The 23294-nt window shown below is 40.5% G+C and overlaps 1 protein-coding gene across 7 annotated transcripts in view; it reads left to right on the top strand.

Annotated features, from left to right (window-relative positions):
* Positions 1 to 140: 140 nt before the first annotated feature.
* The window catches only part of Afg2a (AAA ATPase AFG2A), a 177482-nt gene continuing 154328 nt past the window's right edge, over positions 141 to 23294 (top strand). For 3 of the 7 annotated variants that reach the window (XR_013051977.1, XM_006991815.4, XM_016010047.3), the window contains exons 1-8: positions 141 to 421; positions 4527 to 4651; positions 6338 to 6495; positions 14513 to 14571; positions 16217 to 16861; positions 17704 to 17833; positions 18231 to 18287; positions 21059 to 21182. Coding sequence is in view for 6 of the 7 variants with exons in the window: in XM_006991815.4 (XP_006991877.1) it covers positions 262 to 421; positions 4527 to 4651; positions 6338 to 6495; positions 14513 to 14571; positions 16217 to 16861; positions 17704 to 17833; positions 18231 to 18287; positions 21059 to 21182 (1458 nt within the window). In the remaining variant the exon portion in view is untranslated. Of the gene's footprint in view, positions 422 to 473; positions 1101 to 4526; positions 4652 to 6337; positions 6496 to 14512; positions 14572 to 16216; positions 16862 to 17703; positions 17834 to 18230; positions 18288 to 21058; positions 21183 to 23294 lie in introns of those variants that run through there. The other 4 variants (XM_016010045.3, XM_076573823.1, XM_042279017.2 and 1 more) reach the window with 2 other exon arrangements.

Here is a 23294-nt window from a genome sequence, read left to right as displayed (position 1 = left end):
TCTAGGCAGAGCGGCGGAGCAACCGGAGTTCACTTTTCAGGAGTTCATAACGTAAACGGAGGTTCCCAGGCCACGCCCAGACTCCTTGAACGAAAGCGGCCTGAGAGCCCCTCGCTAACCGACCCGGGCTCTCGGGCTGCGCTCTACGTGGAGCATTACGGCGCGCGCCCCGCGCCGCTGACCTGTGACCCGGAAGTTTTCTCCCCGAGCCGCGCACGTTGAGCCGGCTTTGGGTCTGCCTTCTTCCGATAGCCTGCAGTCATGTCTTCCAAGAAGAACAGAAAGCGGCAGAAAGAGGGCGCGGAGGGCACCTCGCCCTCGCTGTCTGCTGCTGCGTCTCGCTCGGGGACTCCGGCCCCTCTCGCCCGGCCGGCCGTGGCGGCGCCGGGGATGCTGGTGGTCACCAACTTCCTTGAGAAAGGTGAGGCACGCGCGGGCAGCGCCGAGGCTGGGGCGCCCGAGGGGGGTGCGGCGAGTGGAGGTGGGCGTGACACGGCAGCCCCGGGACCCAGGCGCGCCGGCGGCTCCGACCCCTGCAGAAGGCTCCGAGGTTTCCCTTTACTGTTTATTCTTTCTTCACATTCCCTGGCAGTGTTGGGCATTGAGTCCCTGGGCCAAGCAAGACGACCACCGGAGTTATGGCCGCACTGGAGATGGCCTTGGCTCTTTGAAGATTTACTCTTTAGCGGTGCCCAGCAGGCCTAGCTTGCGCTAAAACGCTAAATATCGATTTTTGACGGTGAATCCGTGCTGCCAGACAGACAGCGTTGTGGCTTTAGGAAGGAAAGGCGTTTTCATTGACCACAGAGGTCCAGAGATGTAGTTACGGCTAGTGGTTAATTGCACACTAGTGCTAATAGTCAGTTAGCCTTGTCACATGTATAGCTCGTCTAGTTTTCGTAGAAGTGGTGATGGGCGGGTACGTAATGATGCCCGTTTTACCGAGTAGAGAAAGCTAACGGAGTGCCATCTGAGTTACACAGCGACCAGGTGGCAGAATCCATGTTTGAGTTCAGATCTATTCGATTCCAGAGCCGTTGTCTTAGATGAGTTTTATTGGCTTGGGTGACAGACTTAACCTCTGAAAAGTCATTTACTTGGTAAGTCTTTTAGCATGCTTGATGTGTAATTGTTTTGACCTACTGGTTTTTTATGTCCAATAAGACTTTAAAGACAATTTTAGCGTTAGCGTTTTTTATTCTGACCTAGAAATCAAAATACAGCCTGTTCTGTTCTGCAGATTCAACCTCTTTTCAAGTAGATCCTTCCTACTGCCATTTACATGTATTCATTTTTCTTCTATCTCAAAACACTGCAAAAGTTTCACCATTTCTTCCTGCCACCACCCTCTCTACACCTTTCCATTGCCTACTCATTAAATGGAGTGTGTGATTTGACAGTCACACACCCCAGTCCTATTTGACTTGCATGCCATCGTCTCTTGGGAACTGCTTTGTAGTGGTCACAGCTCATCTCTATTGGCAAATCCAGTCGATGGTTTTCAGTACTTGCCTTTTGATGCCCATAGCCTTTGGCATTTGTTATCTTTTCTTAAGCATGTCACTACTTACTTTATCACTAGACTTTGATGATTTTTTCTCCACGTGCATTGGTAACCATTTTCTTTGCAGGTTTACCCTCTTCCATATGATTCTGAAATATTGAAGTTTCTTAATTCTTCGTCTGATAACCTCTTTTTTCCCCTAAATATAATTTATGGCAAGAATATACAAAGCTAAGTTTCTCATTTATATCATCTTCAATTTTGATTATTTTTTGTAAAACATACTGTTTCTAAGTCTTGATTAAGTGTGTTATACCAGAATTTCTCAAACACTTCCTGTGGCCAAGCGGGCCGGTGTGGTGATGCATGCTTTTAATCCCAGCACTCTGGAGGCAGAGGCAGGCAGATCTCTGAGTTGGAGGCCAGCCTGGTCTACAGAGTGAGTTCCAGGACAGGCTCCAAAGCCACACAGAGAAACCCTGTCTCAAACAAACAAACAAGCAAACAAACAAAAAAGGCCAAGGGGTCACATATCGACAGTTTTGTAAAATAGTTAGTGCAATTAGAAAAATAAATTTAAAAACCAAAATACTGGGTTCATAGACAACAAAATTTTATCTCCTTGCAGTAAAAGTTTCTAAGATTTTTTTTTTTTTCTTTTTTGGTACTTAACCTTATTGTGAACTTGTAACAAGTAGTTTGTAGACTATATCTTGAATAGTATTGTTCATTACCTCTTCCCTTTAATTTTTCAAAGTCACTGTAGAATCAACTTCCTGAGTCTACTTCTTTCAGTAATACAAACTTTAGTTCTTAAGAAATTCAGAAACTGCTGGGTGGTGGCGCATGCCTCTAATTCCAGCACTCAGGAGGCAGAGACAGGAGAATCTGTGTGTTTGCGGCCAGCCTGGGCTACAGAGTGAGTTCCAGGATAGCCAGGGCCACACAGGGAAGCTCCTGTCTCAAACAACAACAAACAAATTAGAAATCTAGGGGTTAGGCATAATGGTTCATTGTCACATCTATATCTGTACCATTACCGAATCTTGTATCCAGATAGTTTCTGTCTTCCTTCTTACAGCATTTCCACTGTTTCCGTTTCAAATGCAGACCCCATCACCTCTCACCGGAACTGCTACAATGGCCTTTGTTTGATTTCCCTGCTTGCAATTTTGTTCTCTTACTCTTTTCTACTTTATGGTCAGAATGATCTTTTAAAATGAAAATCCTATGGTGATACTACTGTTCTTTCCCATAGGCTTCCTTCCATTGCTTTCAGGGTTATGACTGGTATCTTGATGCAGTACACTGCCTGCCCTGCATGGTTTTTGCCTTTCTTAAGCAACTCTTTTTGTCTCTCATCACTCTTAAAAAGTCTCTGAAGGATGCATCATACTCCTATCTATCCACAACATCTGTGCATGCTTTTTCTGTTCAGAAAAATAATATCTCTTCTTCACATTTAGTTATTTCTTTCTCTTCCTCCACACCTGAATTTTAACAGCACTTTCTTTGAGTAGCATTCTGTAATTTTTCCAAATTAGGTTAGATTACACAGAATAGGTGTTGCTAGGTCTCAATCATTTTGTTGTTGTATAGTCTTAGTTTGTAACTATACAGTTATTCAGTACTTGTTGGCTAACTTGTCCTAGATTATAAACTCCATGAAGCAATGGAGCAAGGGTGGATGGTTGTTTGAAATTGACTTTATGGGCTGGTGAAATGACTTTGGATGAAGGTCTTGTGGCACAGACATAAGGTTCAGGGTTCAGATATCAAGCACCCATGTAAAAAGCTGGGTATGGAGGCAGGTAAGATTGTTCAGTGGGTAAGAGCATTTGCTTTGCAGGCATGAGGACCTGAGTTTGAATCCCCAGCACCGATTTTATATGCCCAGTGTGGTTGGATGTGTCTTGTAACTCGGTAATTGGGAGCTAGAGACAGGTGTCTCCTTAGAGCTCACTGGTCCAGAGTAGCCAAAAGGTATCAAGCTTCTTCCTGATTGAGTAAGGCACATAACCCAGAGTTACAGTGTAGTGATGCATACCCATGATGCATGGGGGGCTGTCTCAGTTTCCTTTCCATTGCTGTGAGAAAATACCCCGAGAAAGCGATTTATTATGGCTCACAGTTTCAGGTTCTAGTTCATTGTTGTAGGAAGTCACAGTGGCAGGCCCTTGAGAGAACTAGCCACATTACATCCACAGTCAGAGTAGAGAACAGTAAGCTCTTGTATGCATTCATTGCTTCCTTTTGATGTGAAGGTAATGTGACTAGCTGCTCTAAGTGCCTACTGCTGTGAGTATGAATCTCATCCTTGGAACTTGCATGGTATAAAGGAAAGAATGGATTCTCTAAACATGCATGCACACACACTAAATGTGGAGAAATGAGGACTGGTAGAATTCTGTGGACAGCCTGTGGAGCTTTGGATGTTATAAGCAGAGAACTGTATAATGGTGGTATATTGAGAAACAAGGACTGGGATGAAAATTTGTACCTGATCTCCATTAACAGGGAGGTTTTTTAGGGAAGGTTTTGAAATCCTGGATTATGTGGTTCTGAAGTGGAAACAAGCCTCTAAAGCCAGATAAATGTTCCAGTTGTCTTTGAAACCTAGTAGCTGACTCAGAATCTTTCAGCAGAAAGTGCAGAGACTATTGGAAGTGTAGTTAGATTTTGTAATTGTGTTTGTTTTTGACAATGCTGAGGACAGAACCCAAGGCCTTGGCCATGCTAGGGAAGTATGCTAGCTTTACTCTGAGCTAATAAACCCCAGTCACAGTATGTTCTTAATAAACCAAGAGATCTCTTGTCTTTACTTTAAACTTTGTAGGTTATACTCACACATTGTCCGTAAACATTCCAAAAGGTTTGGTTTTATGTTCGTTTAAAAAAGATTTCTTCAGGATATGATAAATTCGTTGGTACGGTTACATGAGTATAGGATTTTCATTTACCCTAAAAGTGTCTGAATTTCTGTTGTAAAATAGTATAAAATAAATTCTCTCTCCTTTTATAGTAGATGGCAAAGTTCCCAAGACATTCCAGAATTCCCTTGTTCATCTTGGACTTAATACTATGAAGTCTGCAAACATTTGCATAGGTCGACCAGTGCTCCTTACCAGTTTGGATGGAAAGCAGGAGGTAAAAAATTCTTTATCCATTTACTAGAAGCATTGGAAGTCATTCTGGTTTTAACTTTGAATACAAGTTGGTGAACAGTTAGTGTGTGTGAATCAGAAATTGGTTCTTTCCTTCCATGATGTCCATTTCAGGAGTCAAACTCAGGTCGACAGTCTTGGTGGCAAGTATCTTCACTTGTTGAACCATCTTGCCGACTCCAGAAAAAAAGTACTTTTAAAGACAGTCGAATGGGTACTAGAGACATGGCTCAGCAGTTAAGAATGTGCACTGTTCTTCCAAAGGATCTGAGTTTGGTTCCCAGCACCCACATCGGGCAGCTCACAGTTGCCTATAACTCTAGCTCCAGGGGACCCTGATGCCTCTGGCTTCTGTGGACACCAGCACATGTGCACATACCCTAACACCACACATATACACATATACATAATTAAAGTAATAAATCTTCAGAAAAATAAGACTGTCATGTACATAGTAGTCACTGAAATTCCAGAGAGAAAGGGCCATTGCTTTTTTTTTTTTTGGTTTTCCGAGACAGGGTTTCTCTTGTGTAGCTTTGCGCCTTTCCTGGAACTCACTTGGTAGCCCAGGCTGGCCTCGAACTCACAGAGATCCACCTGCCTCTGCCTCCCGAGTGCTGGGATTAAAGGCGTGCGCCACCACCGCCCGGCGCTTTTTTTTTTTTTAAACAGGGAGGAAGTAGCATATGTCCCTTTAAGCTTTGTTTCTTCTAATCAGTTGTTAACAACATTTCTGTGCAGAAATGTGATCTTGAGGTAAGATGAGCACCTGCCCGTCACACAAATACTTCTCACTGGGTTTGGCTGTATTTCTCCCTGATGTCGTGGGATTTGAAGACTCCAAGATGAGAGCTTTTCCTAGATTTTTAGCAGCTTGGCTCTCTCCTTGTTGCCGGTTCCTGCCCGTGATATAGTGCCCCCCCCCCCCCCATTTTCATCCATGGAGAATGTTTTTGTGTTCTTTTATGGGGATGTGTGTACATGTGTTCATATGTATGTAGGGACCTCACATGTTTCTTAGGTCCCCTCCCCCACCTCACTTTTTGAGACAGGGTCTGTCATTTGGCCTGGAACTCATAGATTAGTCTATGCTGTTTGGCTTGTGTGCCCCAGGAACCAGCTATCTCTGCCTCCTCAGCACTGAGATTACATGTGTGAGCCACCACACCTGGCTTTTTTTTCTTGGGTTCTGGAGGTTGAACCCAGGTCCTCATGCTTGCAGAGAAAGCACCTTACAGACTGAGCCATCTCTCCAGCCCTAAAATCCAGGTATTAAAGAGACTCTTACACTGTTTTGCAGTGTATCATGGATAGGAAGTGTGAGGCTGCATTCATTACAAGTTATCTTGCTTTTAATATTTTTCTCCTTCTTACTTACCATCTATTAATGTTTTTGTCTTTTTTTAAAATCTGCCTTTCATCATCTCACTATGAGCGCCTTCCTGATCTTCACAGAAGTTGTAATAGTCATTAAAAGTAATTTGTGAACTTATAGGGTTTAATTATATTTTTTTAACTGCAGTTTATCCCACTACAGATTGTGTCAGATATTGTTTGGGAATAATGATTGTGTTTTGTGTATTAGATATGCTTAACATTCTTTTCTTTATAAATTGATGGTATTATATGTACTGATTTTCTGACATAGTTATTTTATTTCTCTGAGTAGGTTTATACAGCCTGGCCAGTTGCAGGATTTCCTGGAGGCAAGGTTGGCCTGAGTGAAATGGCACAGAAGAACGTGGGTGTGAGAGCTGGTGATACCATCCAGGTCCAGCCTCTTTTGGGAGCTGTGCTTCAGGCTCAGGAAATGGACTTGGCACTGAGGTTTGGCTCTTTTCTTTAGTGACTTTGTAGCTCAGAGCTGCCCAAAGGAAATGTAGTGAGGGGGCTGGAGAGATGGTTCAGTGGTCAAGAGTCCTTGCAGAGACCCAACCCAGCTTTGGTTTCCAGCACCCATGAGATAGATCACAGCCATCCATTACTCTAGTTCCATTGAATCCAAAGCCCTCTTTTGACCTTGATGAACATTAGGCACAAATGTGGTACACAGACATACATGCTAGCAAAACATAAATAGATCTTTTAAAATAAAAAGAGAGGTATAAACATGTTCAATTTGGGTTTTCTAAACAGATGGAGAAATGGATTCTTACAAATTTTATTAACCCATTATATGTAATACTATTTTAATACATAGTTATAAAAAGTTACTAGTGAGGTATTTTATCCCCGCCCCCAGCTTTTTTTCTAGATCAAATCTTTAAAATCTAACAGTATATGTTATACTTGTAGCACATTAGTCTGTTTGAGACAAGATCTTACTATGTAGTCCAGGTTGGCCTTGAATTTATGATCCATCTACCATAGCCTATAGATACTGGAAAATTTCTCCTTTGTGTTTGGGATAGAAACCAGGGTTTTGGGCTGGAGAGATGGCTCAGAAGTTTAAGAGTACTGGCTGCTCTTCCAGAGGTCCCAAGTTCAATTCCCAGCAACCTCATGGTGGCTCACAACCATCTGTAATGAGATCCGGTGCCCTTTTCTGGCCTGCAGGCATACATGCAGGCAGAATACTGTATACATAATAAATACAATCTTTAAAAAAGAGAGAGAGAGAGAGAGAGAGAGAGAGAGAGAGAGAGAGAGAAACCAGGGTTTTGCACCTACTGGTACTCCCATTTCTAGCCACGATAACCACATATGTTAAATGAGTAGTGATACACTATATATAATGGTGTAAGTTAAATGGGTGACTATAATTTATGTACAAGGGACTCTGGTGCCCTGGAGTTAAGTAACCCTACATTTGAAGTGAAGCAATCATAACTGATGAATACTTAGCAGTGTATTTCATCTTTACTTGCAGTTAAGTCAGGGCACTTACAGCTTGTTGTGAGTAGCTAAGAAATACAGTTTTTTTCTCTTTGCCACTGAAGAATATTCCAGTATGAACATGTCAGCACTTCATAATTAAAAATGTATAAAAATTAATTTTTTATTGATAAATAATCCCCAGAAATATTTCAGCAAGATAAAGAACTGTGTCCACATTGAGTCATAGTTTGATGTTAAAGACAGTAAAATGTTGAAATAAGAGTCAGTGGCTGACAGAAAAAAAATAGTCTGGATGTCTTTAGACTCAATATTCATATCTTATATAAGTCAGAGAAATCTTAAGAGTAGTACTTTCCATTGAAACACTAGTACAGATCATTTTACATTTTTGGTATCAGCATTTTCTAAACTGTCTTAGCAATTTGATAACTTGGGAAAAATTTTTTTGTTGTTAATTATTTGAGAATTAAATACAGTATGTCTCAGCCATATTTACCTCCCCTCTACCAACTCTTCTCAGACCTAAGCCTCTTTGCCTATCTACCTAACTTTATATTTTTTTTTGTAAATCTATCAAGACTAATTTGTGCTGCTCACATGTCCTTGGATGTATAGCCTTCTACTGGAGCAAGATTGATTAACCAGTGTCTATACTCTTAGATAAAATTGACTCTTCCCCTCCTAGCAGCTAGCAGGGTCTAGAGGTGGGGTTTTGTGCCCAACTCTCTTCTCTCTGCTGGGATTTGGTCTGGCTTGTTCTTGTACAGGTCTTGTGCATGCTGTCACAGTGACAGTTAGTTCACATCCAGAAGACACTGTTTCCTTGTCTCCACTGTCTTGGCTCTTACACTCTTTCTGCCCCCTCTCCCACAATGATCTCTGAGTCTTCGGAGGAGAGGACTCAGTATATGTGTCCCATTTTATGGCTGAACATTCTGCAGTCTTGTATTTTCTGCACCTTGGCTTGTTGTGGGTCTCTTTGTTAATTATCTACAAATAGAATGTTTTTTATTTTATTTTTAACGTGTATGAGAATTTGCTGTGTGTATGTTTGTGCATCATGTGTATGCCTGTGCCTGGTGCCTGCTGAGGCCAGAAGAAAGAATAGGGTTCCTTGAAACTGGAATTGCAGATGGTTCTGAGATGCCCTGTGGGTACTGGGAACTGAACCCAGGTCCTCTAGAAGAGTAGCAAGTCCTCTTAACCACCAAGCCATCTCTGGGTGTTTTTATTTATCTGTGTTTTGAAGCAGTTTTACTCTTTGTAGCCCAAGGCTGACTTGCTCCTGCCTCCTCCTTTTGAGTACTTTAGGTTTGTGCCACTGCAGGTAGCTCAAGATATAATTTTCAATTAATGATAATTCAAGAAAAGAACTTGATTGTATGTTTAAATCACATTCAGCCTAGTAAAAACAAAGTCCTGTTAATACCAAGAATTTTAAATAGCTCTTACTGAAGGGTGAGTATAGTGTCTCACCCATCCTCCAATAGAATTTTGAGTTAGATTGATTGCTGATAAAAGTCGGACCCAAATTTGCTTTGATAAAAGTACCTTTTGATAATTTAATACCACCTTAGTGATAATTTGTGGAATGCATGTGTAAGAATTCAAAACAATTTTCTAGTTGTAATCTTGAGTTTAAAATGTTTTCTTTTGTTTATATTCCAAGCTTGTGTTTTGGCATCATCCCTCTACCTCCTTTGAAAACAGGAAACTGTTTTCAGAACAAAACAGTAACCATTTAATGAACATTGAAAAACAGAGCAAAATCAAAGAATATAATGTTGAGAATCAGTTTTATGTATTAGATGCTTATACATGTATGGTGGTTTGAATGAGAACACCCCCCATAGTCTTATATATTTGAATGCTTGGTCCCCAGTTGTTAGAACTGTTTAGGAAGGATTAGGAGGTGTGGACTTGTTGGAGGAAGTGTGTCATGGGAGTGGGCTTTGAGGTTTCAAGAGCCACACCATTCCCAGCTAGCTCGTTCTCTGCCTTGTGCTTATGGATCAGTGTGAGCTCTCAGACACTTTTCCAGCACAGTGGCTGCCATGCCTGCTGCTGTGCTCCTCATCATGATGGTCATGGACTCTAACCCCCTGGAGCCCCCAAATTAAGCGCTTTCTTTTATGAAGTTGTCTTGGTCTTGATGCTTTATCACCACAGTAAAAAGGTAGTTCAGACCACATCACATGCACACATTTGTAAGAATGAACAAACGTGCATCTATCCTTTAGATTTTTATATCCTCTCATACCTTTCAAGGTATCTATTCCCTTCTTCTGTGCACCATCCTTTCCCTGATTGAGGATCTCACTAGGTAGCCCAGGCTGGCCTCCATCTCATGATCCTCCTGTTTTACTCTTAATTGCTGGGCTCATAAGTGTGTGACTGGTTTATTTACCCCTTACCCCTTTTTAGCAAATGAAATGGTCTCAGTGTGGGAAAGTTGAATATTCCATGAAATACTTGACAGCACTGTTGCTGTTAAAGCAGGTTATCATCAGAATGTGTTGAAACAGTGATACAGGAAGTAGTTGTCATTGTTGGCTGGAATTATGAACTAGTCTCATCTTATTGGGGCTGAGTAGTGTTGAATGATTAGAAAAGACAGTGGATTTAAATGAAATCTTGGTTTTTAAACTTTAATTTCTTTAAAAAAAAGTTGCATTTTAAGTAGAGCAGCAGGGTGTAAACAAGGAAGTTAATTTCCAGTTAGGAAAATAAGTCATTTAAATCATAGTAACTGGAGAATTTCATTAGTGATATTGGAGTTCTTTCTAGTGGAAATCTATACCTGTTCTTCAAATCTGTAACTGTCTCTTATTCAATTAATAAAGTTTAAGTAAGGGCCAAAGGGACTGCTCAGAGGGTAAGAGTATTTGCTGCTCTTATAAGATGACTTGGATTCTGTTCTCAGCACCCACGTGGTGGCTCACAATCACTGTTTTTCCTTCTGGCTTCCACTAGCATCAGTCACTTAGATTGTGTCTCTACATATATGCAGGCAAAATACACATATACAGAAAAACAAATCTTAAAAATAATGTAATTATAATTTGATTCTGTGTTTTACCAATGGAATTCAGTTTACATTAAATTAAGTATGTAGTTGATTCTCATTGTTTATTTGTGGTAGTTATGTTCTCTTGAGGTTGCTGTCACACTGACAGAGAAAACAGAACCATTGTTCTTAGTGAGGAATTTATACAGCTATGCATCTCTTACCTAGACTGATTTTGAATACTTGAAGAAACTAGTTCTTTCTGGTAAGATTCTACTTATGCTGCATCAAGGAACAAGAACACCAGACATGTTAAGAAATTTGCCTGAGACTGTCTCCTTGTGGAGTTGGGTTCAAATCCCCTCCTTCTGGCCCCAGAGCTAAAGTTTGTACTGTACCACATCTGTCCTGCATTACCTCTGAGTCAGAGCTGAGACAAAAGACAGAGTATCATTTTAGTCTTCCTCAGTAGACAATATAGTTACTGGACTATATACTGACCCAAACTTTGGAGGGTGGAGGGCTGTGGTACATCCATAACACCACAATTACTCTGTGGATTCTGGATGTTAAAAATAATTTTTTAGTGAAATGAATTTGTAACACAGCATTCACAGATAGGAGTTTTGGCCATATTGATATAGTTTATATTTTGATTAAATGAGCTTACTAATAAATGTCCCCTGGTGCAAAACTACCTCTGTTGTGTGGGTTACCGACAGAGCTAGACAATTGTGGCTTCTTCTGTTTACACATTGCAGCTGACACATGGAAAAGAGAGTATTTGAAGACTATTTACTTAACTATTTCAAATGTTTTCTTTTGTGGATGTGTGTGCATGTATATACAAATGTATGTGGAGATGGGGGTGTGCTCACTTGTGTACAAGTGTGAATGCCAGGGGTTGATCTCAAGATATCTTACTTTATTTTTGTCTGTCTGTCTGTCTGTGTCTATCTGTCTATTTATTTCCCTCTCACTGAATCTGGAGTGTGCCATTTTGACTAATATGCTGGGTAGCAAGTTTTGGGCCTTCATCTGTTATGTCCTCCTTTGTAGTGTTGAGGTTACAAGCCCATCTGGCATTTATGTAAGTGCTAGAGATCCAGAGTAGAATCTTCTTTTTTGGGTAGCAAACACCTTCTCAACCATCTCTCTAGCCCTTTGGAAACTGTTTAAAAGCATGCTTTTAAAAGTACGGGCACATGGAAAAAAGAAAACATCTTCAACAAATGGTGCTGGCATAACTGGATGTCAACATGCAGAAGATTGCAAATAGATCCATATCTGTCGCCATGCACAAAACTCAAGTCCAAGTGGATCAAAGACCTCAACATAAATCCAGTTACACTGAACTTGATAGAAGAGAAAGTAGGAAGTAGTCTGGAACACATTGGCACCGGAGATCACTTCCTAAATATAACACCAGTAGCACTGAGAGCAACAATTAATAAATGGGACCTCCTGAAACTGAGAAGCTTTTGTAGAGCAAAGGACATGGTCAATAAGACAAAACGACAGCCTACAGAATGGGAAAAGATCTTCACCAACCCCACATCTGACAGAGGGCTGATCTCCAAAATACATAAAGAACTCAAAAAATTAGACTTAAAAATACTGAACAATCCAATTAAAAAATGGGCTACAGAGCTTAACAGAGAATTCTCAAGTGGCTGAAAGGCATTTAAGGAATTGCTCAACATCCTTAGTCACCAGGGAAATGCAAATCAAAATGATTCTGAGATACCATCTTACACCTATCAGAATGGCTAAGATCAAAAACACTGAAGACAGCTTATGTTGGAGAGGATGTGGAGCAAGGGGAACACTCCTCTACTGTTGGTGCACATGAAAACTTGTATAGCCACTCTGGAAATCAGTGTGGTGGTTTCTCAGAAAATTGGGAATAAGGCTTCCACAAGACCCAGTTATACCACTCTTGGGCATATACTCAAGGAGTGCTCAATCATACCACAAGGACACATGCTCAACTATGTTCATATCAGCATTATTCGTAATAGCCAGAACCTGGAAACAACCTAGATCCCCCTCAACTGAAGAGTGGATTACAAAAATGTGGCACGTATATGCAGTGGAGTACTTACTACTCAGCAGTAAAAAACAATAATATCATGAAATTTGCAAGCAAATGGATGGAACTAGAAAATATCTTGAGTGAAGTAACCCAGATTCAGAAGGACAAACATAGTATATACTCACTCATAAGTGGATACTAGATGTGGGAGAAGGGATGGCCAGACTGCAACCCACAACTTGAGAGAGGCTAGCTAACAGGGAAAGACTCTAGGAGGGACACATGGATGACCCTGCAAAGGAGAAGTGGATGAGATCTACATGAGCAGACTGGGTGTGGGGGGGTGGCAGAGGGTGAGGAGTGGGGATGAGAACACAGGGAATTGGGAGGGTAGAGCTGGAACAGGGACAGAGTGGGAGGGTAGGGAGGAAGATACCATGATAGATGAGGAATAGGAAGAGGCAGGGTTCTGGGGAGGCTCTCAGGAATCCACAAGGATGACTCCACCTTGATCTGCTGGCAGTGGTCCAGAGGGTGCCTTGACTGGTCTAATCTGGTGACCGGTCTAGCAAATAACCTAGCTGTCATCATAGAGCTTTTGTCCAGTGACTGATGGAGGCACTGCAGAGATCCACAGCCAGGCACCAGGCTGAGCTCTGGGAATCCAATTGATGAGAGAGAGGAGGAATTCTGTAGGCGAGGGACGTCAAGATCATGATGGGAGGGCGTGCAGAGATGACTGGCCGCACTAGTGGAAGCCCATGAACTGTGGACTGGTGGCTGTGGAGCCCCCATGCGACTGGACTAGGCCCTCTGGATACGGAAGACAGTTGTTTGGCTCAAACTGTTTGGGGGACACCCAGGCAGGGGTATCGTGATCTGTCCCTGGTCTATGGTGCCTGCAATGTGACGTTTTACATAGCCTTGGTGCAGTGGGAAGGGGCTTGGACCTGCCTAGGCTCAGTGTGCTGGGCTTTGCTGACTCCCCATGGAAGACCTCAATTTGGGGGATGTGGGGATGCAGGATGGCTTGGGAAAGAGGGCTGGTGGGGGGGGGGGGCGATCTGTGGATGGTATGTGGAGTGAGTAGAAAATTTCTTAATAAAGAAAAAAAATTCGAAGTGAAAAAAAAAAAGTAGGTGCAGTGATATTAGATGTACCTACTTCCTGTATTTCCTGTATACTACTTTTCTGGTGGAGACAGTGATAGTTCCACCGACCAGATACAAAATGTTCAAATACATGAGCTCTCTTTTTTCCTTAGGCATATCCCTCAGAACCAATTTCCATTGCAGCCAGTACTCTCTTTTTTCCTACTTGCACCCTACTTGCACCTCTTCAGATAATGCACTGTATGGGATTTGATTTTTCTGAAGAGCTAATTATACAAAGGGAATGAAGTTAGCTATGAATAAAAACCTTTCTCTGTGCTAGGCAACTTCAGAATGGGAGTGGTTAGTTTAGGCAAGTGTGTTTTCAGATGTGTTTGACTGACATTGCACAGAAATACCCTTCTCGTTATGACTTAACGTGCAGTATGTGTGTTCATGTGTGTAGATAGATGGATATTTATACATATACATGTATGTGTATTTATCTACATGTACATGAAGTGTATATATGAGAAAATGTTTTACATAGCAGGATTGACCATTACTATGCAGCGTAAGCTGAACGTTTTATATGGGATTGGTTTTTATGGTTTCATGGTCTCCTAATGAATAATACCTTGTGTTTTGAAGATCACTGCCTTAAACCTCATTGGCATCAAACTGAAGATATTTTTCTGCAGGAAATGTGTATCTGAAAAGTGTAAATTGCCAAAATTGTGGAAATCATTTGTTTTCAGGTTTTAAACAAATTATCTTTCTGGTCTGTAATAGCTATGTATGGCACTTTTTCCATGGTTCAGTTTTTAGCGTACCTAATGCTGATTTTTGTTTGCTTTTCTTTCCTCTCTGTAGTGACAAAGATAAGGAAATTAATGAAGAAGAACTGACTGGTTGTATTCTGAGAAAACTAGGTGAGACTAGATTTTAAATTGTTTTCAATTTTAATCAGCAAATGAACAACAAACAGTGCTTGTAGACATATTTTTATTAATAGCTAAGTGAATAGTCTCTTATTTTTGTTTGTGAGCCTAGCCTTTAATGGCTAAGGTATCTCTTCAGCCCAGATTATTCCCATTTTTCAAATACCCATTTGAAGACAAAGCTAGTGGTAGAAGTAAAGCTGTGTGCGTGCATGTATGCATGCGTGTGTGCATGCGTGTGCACGTGTCCGTCCCCCCCATTTGTGGGTGTGCGTGTGTTGTACCCCAATGGTTTGGGTCCTGACCCCCAGCTAGGGGTGAAGGAATGAAGAAAAGACAAACACGGAGACATGTACAGAAAAGCTGGGGTCACATGGGGTGTGCTCACTTTAATGAAGTGGCAGTTACTACTACCATCAACCAGGAACCTCCTCAGCGTTTTATTAGGTACAGCAAAGAGGGAGGCTTAGCTAATCTCAGGAGAAGTGTCTGTAGGTAGACACTCTCAGGCTGTAAACATCTGAGAGGAGGAGGAGGAAGCTACAGTTGCTGGTTTCCAGCACCCCTAGGAAAGCTTTGCTATCCTCCTTTTGAGCATGGCCCATATGGTAAATGGCTTTGTTAATTTATAATGGCTTTGAGGCTTTGGAGTCCTTCTCATAGCTCTGTGCATGTCAGCAATACACATGGACTCAAGACTTCAGTCACTTGGGACTTGCTCCACTCTATACACAAGTGCATGATTGTGTGCATGCGTGTGTGTGCATGAGTGTACCTGGAGGCCAGAGGTTGACACGGGGTGCTTCAGTCTCCACCTTCTTCATTACAGAGAGTCTTTGACTGAACCTGCAGTTCATGGGTTCAGCTAGACTAGTTGATCAGTACGCTGAAGGCAGCCTCCTGTCTCTGCTTCCCCAGGGCTAAGATTCCAGGGGTACATCAGTGTACCTGGGTTTTCATAAGGGTGCTAGGAATCTGTGCTTAGGTCCTTGTGTTTGTTCAGCAAGCACTGTATTACCTGAGCCATTGCCACAGCCTTAGAATTGAGACTTACTTTTTTTTTTTTGGTTTTTCGAGACAGGGTTTCTCTGTGTAGCTTTGCGCCTTTCCTGGAACTCACTTGGTAGCCCAGGCTGGCCTCGAACTCACAGAGATCCGCCTGGCTCTGCCTCCCGAGTGCTGGGATTAAAGGCGTGCGCCACCACCGCCCGGCTGAGACTTACTTTTAAGATAAACTTAATTTATTTTGATTGGATGTGTATGAATGTTTGCCGCATATATGTATGTACACCACATGAGTGACTAAACTGCTAATTTTAAAACCTTTGTGCTTGCACATTTTCCAATGAGGAACATTGCCGTGTTGGTTTGAGTGTGTCATTTAAGTTTAGTTGATAAAAATGGACTTTTGTTGCTATGATTTATAGAATTTTAGATTTACTGACATACAGGATTTAAAAGAATGAGCTTTTTTATACAGCCGATACTGTATCGGGAATATGCCCCCCCCCCCTCATTTTTTGTGACAGTTACTTTATTAGTGTTCCAGTTTTGTTACTAAATAGCAAATAAATTGCTGTTAAAACTGTTAAATGGGCAAATTATGCTGATGTATATTTAATCAATTGTTTTTTAGATGGCAAGATTGTTTTACCAGGCAACTTCCTGTACTGTACATTCTATGGACGACTCTGCAAGTTACAAGTGTTGCAAGTAAAAGGGACAGATGGCACAACATTGGGCAAACCTCAGAGTGCCTCTGCTACTGATAGCCAGGGCCTGGCCTCTGAACACTCTAGCATGGAAAGCAGTGACGGGGATATATCCTTCCAGCTAAGCCAGTTAGATCTGAAAGAGCCTCAGAGCCCAGCATCCCAGAGTACTCCCTGTAAATCCATTAAAGACAGAGTTATGAATAAAGCTGGTGAAGTTTTGTTAGATGTTACACAGAGCCCCAGGGATGGCAGTGGACTTGGACTGGAGGAAGTCACAGGTCCTAAGTGTAGTTTTGATTCATCCAGAGAAGGAAATACACAGCCTGTCAGTGAAGAAAAACTACTGAAGTCTACCAGTGCAGGGGCAAAGAGGAATACTGATACTTTTTATTTTATTTCTTCGACAACAAGAATCAACCTTAAAAAAATTTGTACAAATTCAAAAGAACACGACAGCCAATTCAAAGTAACTTATGACATGATTGGAGGCTTAAACAGTCAGCTGAAAGCAATAAGAGAAATAATTGAACTGCCTCTCAAACAGCCTGAACTTTTCAAGAGTTACGGTATGTTACCTTTAGTTTACTGTGTTCATGTTACATTCAAACTCAAAAGTACTTAGTTCCATTCTCTAATATAATTTCTCACCCTCCTGTCAATTTTCTGCCTCGTGTGTTACAGTTGCTTTGGGAGATGATAATTAAATGGCTCTTCTCAATGCTTGGTCCTTTAAGTTATGATTCATGTGAGTGGCAGGTTTGTCTCTTATAGCATATTATCCACTGTTGGTAGACTTGTTAATGCTGGATAAGCCGTAATGTTTAAAGAAATAAACCAAAGATGGTCATGGTTTAGTTAAAATTATTAAGAAATGTGTGTGTGCCTAGAAGCGAGTGGTTAAGGAAGTAACTCAACTCCCAGGAAACTCAGAGCTACTCCTGCATGGTTGCTGTCCAAATCCTTTACTTCTGTTTTTTGTATATTACCCTCCCTTTCCCCCTTTTTACAAATCTTTATGTGTATAAAAGAAACTCATGAGTTTATGTGTTTGTTAGTAATTTTTGTATTCCTTAAGAGTTCAAGTTGGAAGAAATTACATTGTGTTCTGATTGATGAACTGTGCTGCCTTAGATGACACAAGACAAGGGCTCTTTTTTTAAAAAACACCAAAAAAATATGCATGCTTTCCTTGGTTTGTGATCTGTAGAGATAGAGGAAGCCATTGCTGGATTCAGGATTTGGGATGTGTAGTACATCTTTCTGGGAAGTAGGGGAAAGGTAGAATTCTCACTTTGTTGTACAAAGTAAGTTTCCATTTCTAGCTTAGGTTAGAAGTTGTATGGCAACTTAACAAGAATATTAATAATCATACTGAAAGCACTGGTTTTTGTGTTTGTTTTTCTTGTAGGGATTCCAGCACCTAGAGGGTTGTTACTCTATGGTCCTCCAGGCACTGGAAAGACAATGATTGCTAGGGCTGTTGCGAATGAAGTTGGAGCTTATGTTTCTGTAATTAATGGTCCCGAAATTATAAGCAAGTAGGTATATTACTTAAGTAAATGTTCATTACTACTAAGTTTACATATCTCAGTGGTGGCTTCTTAAATGGTTGTGTTATATTCTTCCTAGATAGTTGATGCTTTAAACTATTTTGTACTATTTTAAATTTTCCCTTTTTTTCTGATGCATGGTCTTACCTATGTGGCCCAGCCTGACCTTTACTGTCAGTCTTTTTACCTTCACACCCCCTCCAGAATTCTGAGACTATATATGTCCTTCTAAATTTGCTTTATAATGTGTACAAAATAGGAAAATACGTTTTGAAAGTAATTTTAAGTATTTTAGAAGTACTTGAAAATTCATACCACCTTTTATAAAAAAAGTTTTATAAATAGTAAGAAGTGTAAAACAGTACATGTTTTTTATTCATTACAGATTCTATGGTGAGACTGAAGCAAGGTTACGCCAGATATTTGCTGAAGCCACCCTACGGTATTATTAATATTTGATGCTTTGGAATTAATAATTGAGGCTCTATTTAAGTGAAAATAGTGGCAGTTTCTGCAAAACGAAGGAATAACACAAAGTGATGGCCTTAGATAGAGTTGATGGGGAGATTTAAGGAAATGTTATCTAGTCATTTGGAAGTTTGTTAAAAAGTTACTTAATGACATAAAGTAGAAGAATTAAGACATTAGTAGGAAACTTAGGCTGGGTGGAGATTCACCTCATGAGAATAGACTGTATTTGTCTGTCTTTTTCAGAAAGGCTGTGTCTGTTCTGAATCTTTAAAGTGTTTCTCTTAGCAGTTTCAGGGCTCGGGTCTAATATTACTTTTGAAACCTTTGCATGTGTTTTGGTTTAGTGTGAGAAATACCTTCATTCTACATGTGGGTATTTACTTTTTCCAGCATTATTTGTTGAAGAGCCTTTTCCCCCCACAGTGACTGTTTTAGATACCCTTGTTAAAAATTAGGTGGCTGTTGCTGTGTCCTTTATTCCATTAGTCTTTGTGTCAGTCCCGTGTGGGTTTTTTTGTTTTGCTATTTGAGATTTATTTGTTTATGTGTATTTTGCCTGAATGTATGTCTGTGCACCACATGCATACAGTGCCTGTGGAGGCCAGAAGAGGGTGTCTGATCCCTTGGAACTAGAATTACAGACGGTCGTGAGTCTTCATGTGGGTACTGAGAATCGAACCCAGTTCCATCTGCAAGAGTTACCAAGTGCTCTGCATTGCTGAGCCATCTCTGCAGTCTCCATGCTGTTTTTCTCACTGTGGTTCTTTAGTAGTTTGAGATCAGAAACTGGTAGCTCCAGCATTCCTTTTTCTGCTTGCTATGGTTTTAGATGCGATACTGTGCCAAAGGGGTCTGTCCTTACTTTATTTCTGTTACTGTGATAAAATACTCTGATAGAAAGCAACTAAGTGGAGCAAAGTTTTGATTTGTTTCCCCAGCTCACAGTTCTAGGTTGTAGTCCGTTACTGTGGAAAAGTCAAGGCGGCAGCATCTCGACACAGCTGGTCACATCACGTCCATGGTCAAGAGCAAAGAGAAATGAGTGCATAAACGTTCACTTGCTTGTGCTCAGCTGCATTTTTTCCTCTCTTAATGGTTAAGGATGTGTAGGGAATGGTGTCTTCCTTATCAGTTTACTTAAGATAGAGTCCCTCAGAGACATGCCTTAGGACCAACTCAGTGTAGACGGTTCTTTATTGAAATTCTAGAGAGATTCTAGGTTGTATTAAGTTGACATTTAAATCTAGCCATTCTGGACTCGTTTCTTCTGTATGAATTCTGGCATGTTTTTTCTAGTTTTGTGAAGAATGTCACTAGAATTTGATAGAGAGTACATTAAATCCATAGGTTACTTTTAGTAACTTGTAATGATTTTAATGGTATTAACTGTCAATCCATAGCATGGGAGGTCTTTCATTTTTTCTTGCCTTCTTTGTCTTTTTCAGTGTCTTGAAGTTTTCATGCAGTCTTTTCATCTACTTGGTTATATTTGTTCCTAAATTGTTTTCCTTTGTTCAAGTCACCGTGAATGGATGTGACTGGGATTATTTGTCCTGTTTTCTCTGGGAAAGTTTGTTATCATTATATAGAAAAGTACTGTTTTCATGTCAATTTTGTGTTGTTACTTTGCTGAACCTATTCACCATGTCTAAGTTTATCCTGCTGTAGTTTCTAGGTTCTTATATGTAGGATCGTGTCATTTGGGAGTAGGGATAATTGGAACTTTTTCCTTTCTGTCTGTACCTCTTTTCTTTTTCCCTTGCATTTTTCCTTTCCTTTTTGACAATCCTGAGGATTGATCCTAGGCTTCATGGATGCAAACAGACTTCCACTGAATTAGTTCCAGCAGCTCCTTTTATTTTTCTTACCTTACTGCTATGCCTGTGGCTGAGTACTGTATTGAAAAGGAGTGGTGAGGGTGTTGTTCCTGATTTTAGAGGAAATGCTTTCAGTTTTTCTCCATCTTGTGTTGTGCTAACCAAGGGCTATCTAGGCTTTATTATTGGCCGTGAGTTGGTCTACTTAGACTGAGGGCTATGGTATCACATGCCAGAGTTATTCTAAGTTTGTAAGTTCTACTCTTGGCCCTGAGGGCAGGCCTGTCTTTCTCTGTGCACTCCATTGCCAGAGCAGAGCTTCTTCAGCTTGTCAGTATTTGGCCTCAGGCTCTCCATAACTGCCCTTTAGGGCTTTGTCTCAATTTAGGTTAGTTTCAAATAATAGGTGTTCTCTCAAGATCTTACCAGCCTTTGCCCTAAGTCCCATACATAAATGGGATTTCTCTTTGCTGAGCCATCTGCTGGAAGAAATGCTATCTCGCTGAAAACCACAACTTGCCTTGAGGCTTTGTGAGAGCTCTGGCCTTATTTTGAGTGTAGGATTGTTGATGTGTCTTTTCACCAGTCTGCCTTTGAGAGTGGAAGTGGCAGGTGGTTCTTCTGTTTTTCCTCCCTTGGCTGGGAGACTGTGTACCTCCTGTCATTTTATTTATGCTTTTGAAGTATCTTGCCACTACTCTGAATCTTTGGAACTTTTGTCTTTGGAGTAGTCAAGTTTTTTCTTTTACTGACTTGTACCCTTCCCCAGGTCACACAGAGGTCTTTTATGGAAGGCAGATAGGCTAGAGTGTGAGGTTGATAACTTTACACTAGAATTAATCTAAGATTTTTTTTTGATTTAGCATTTTAGTGATTTTATTTTTAATATTGATAAATAAAACAAATGTAATATGTTTGTTTTTAGGCACCCATCAATTATTTTTATTGATGAGCTGGATGCACTTTGCCCTAAAAGAGAAGGAGCCCAAAATGAAGTGGAAAAGAGAGTTGTAGCCTCACTCTTAACACTGATGGACGGCATAGGCTCAGTAAGTACAACACTGGCATTTTGAGTTTGGAATAGCAAAACCTACCAAATATATCTGGGTCTATGAGTATCTCAGGATGAGGGAAAATCATCAAGCATGAAGCTAGGTTACCACTCAAAGTATTTTCCTTAATGACTGAGAGGCCCATATAGCCTGGCATGTTTTTCTGTTACATAAAATAATTTACCATAACATATGTGTGTGTGTGTGTGAGAGAGAGAGAGAGAGAGAGAGAGAGAGAGAGAGAGAGAGAGAGAGAAAGAGAGATATAATACTGACTTAAAACCCAAGACACAAGTCAATAAGGGAGATTCCTTATTAAATTTTAGTGAATTTTATTAACTCTCCCTGGGTATGGGTATATGCTTGTAGTCACACTACTTAGGAGGGTGAGGAAGGAGGATCATTTCAAGGCCAGGTACATAGTAAATATGAGGCCAGCCTTGGCTATGTGAGATTTTGTCTCAAACTAAATTTAGTAAGTTCATGAGTCTATTTTTTTCCCCCTTGAAATAGGTCTTGGTGTGTAATGCAAGGTGTCCTAAAATCTCAGTTCTCCTAAAATCTCAGTTCTTCTGCAGCCTCTCAAGGGTTATCGCTATAGTCAGCTATATATTTGTATATTAGTAAAAACTGTGGTATGCTAATTATGAACAGGACTAATATAGAATAGGGTGAAGGAAAATTTTTCTCAGACTTTTAACATCCATTAACCAGAAAAGTGTATTTCTTAGATTAGATTGAAAATGACCAAAGTTCTTAGACTCACAGTATGTTAGCATGAAGAGAAATTTTAGAAAGTACATAGTCCCATACCTCCCTTTTGCACAGGAGTGTTTGGTTTTATTTCCCATTTGCGGGAAATGAATATGTGAAAATAATGTGAATTTTTGGTATTCACTCAGTTAATCTGGTCTTTAAGCAGACCAGATCTGATTCTGGATGACTGATATAGAGGGCTACATTATAATTGGTTGTAAAGTCCTTTGTGAGAAAGGTGAGTTAGGATCAGTGTTGGAGAGTCTTAGACATCCGGGCGGTTGGTGGCTTTTTCTCTGCCACTGGGACAAGCCATCTGTGGAATATATTCTTGTCTTTGATAGGACTAGAACCATGTGACACTGATATTTTAATCTGAAAGGGGCCTGGATGTATGCTTTTAAATTTATAAGTTCATAGTAGATTATACATTTTCTGCTGGTATACTCATAATTGGTGATGTTTTGGTTTTCTTATGAAAAATCACTAGATTCTATTAATGCTTATCTTTGAAATTACACTTGGATCATCTGACTAAAACACTGGATAATGTCTGATGGCTGCTGAACATGGTGATCATAGTTCTTTACAATTTTTGTTCTTAACCCCATCTTCAGGGAGTAAAAAAATCTGTGTATTCAAGGATACTGGTTATAGTTTCATATTTTCAGGAATTTAAAAAGCATTACAGTAAAATATCAGGATTGTCAAGATGGCTCAGCAGGTAAAGACTTGCCATCAAGCCTGACAGTCTGAGTTCCATTCCCAAGACCTACACGGTAAAAGGAAAGGACCTACTCTTATAGGTAGACTTTTCTGTGTCCTGGCAGTTGCTCCCAAATAACCACACAGAGACTTAGTATTAATTGTAAATGCTCAGCCAATAGCTTGTTTTTAGCTAGCTCTTATACCTTAAATTAACCCATTTCCATTAATCTGTGTGCTGCCCTGGGGCTTGTTTACCTCATGTATGTACTTCCCATCCTGTTCGCTCTGCACCTCATGTGGTCTTCTCCTGACTCCGGAGACTCTGATCCTCTTTTTCTCCAGTGTTCTCTCTGTCCCGAAAATCCTGCCTAACCATCGGCCAGTCAGCTCTTTATTAGCCAGTGAGAGTAATACATATTTACAGTGTACAAAAAGATTATTCCACAGCACACTTTTGAAAATTTTGGCCTCTGAAAGAAAACAGTTGGTGTGTGAGAAAGAATTCTTAGATAAGTTGCTAGGTAAGCCTGGTTTTGTATGAATACTATATAGGTTGTAGTCTTCACTTCTAAGTAGGGGGAGAACTGCTTAACGACTGGAAACCTTTCTCAGGTAGAAAGCATTTAGGCTAAACTTTGAAATAAA

The sequence above is a fragment of the Peromyscus maniculatus genome, chromosome 6 (assembly GCF_049852395.1).
Source record: "Peromyscus maniculatus bairdii isolate BWxNUB_F1_BW_parent chromosome 6, HU_Pman_BW_mat_3.1, whole genome shotgun sequence".
In the NCBI taxonomy this organism is placed as follows: Eukaryota; Metazoa; Chordata; class Mammalia; order Rodentia; family Cricetidae; genus Peromyscus; species Peromyscus maniculatus.
This window is presented reverse-complemented; position numbering and strand designations above follow the sequence as displayed.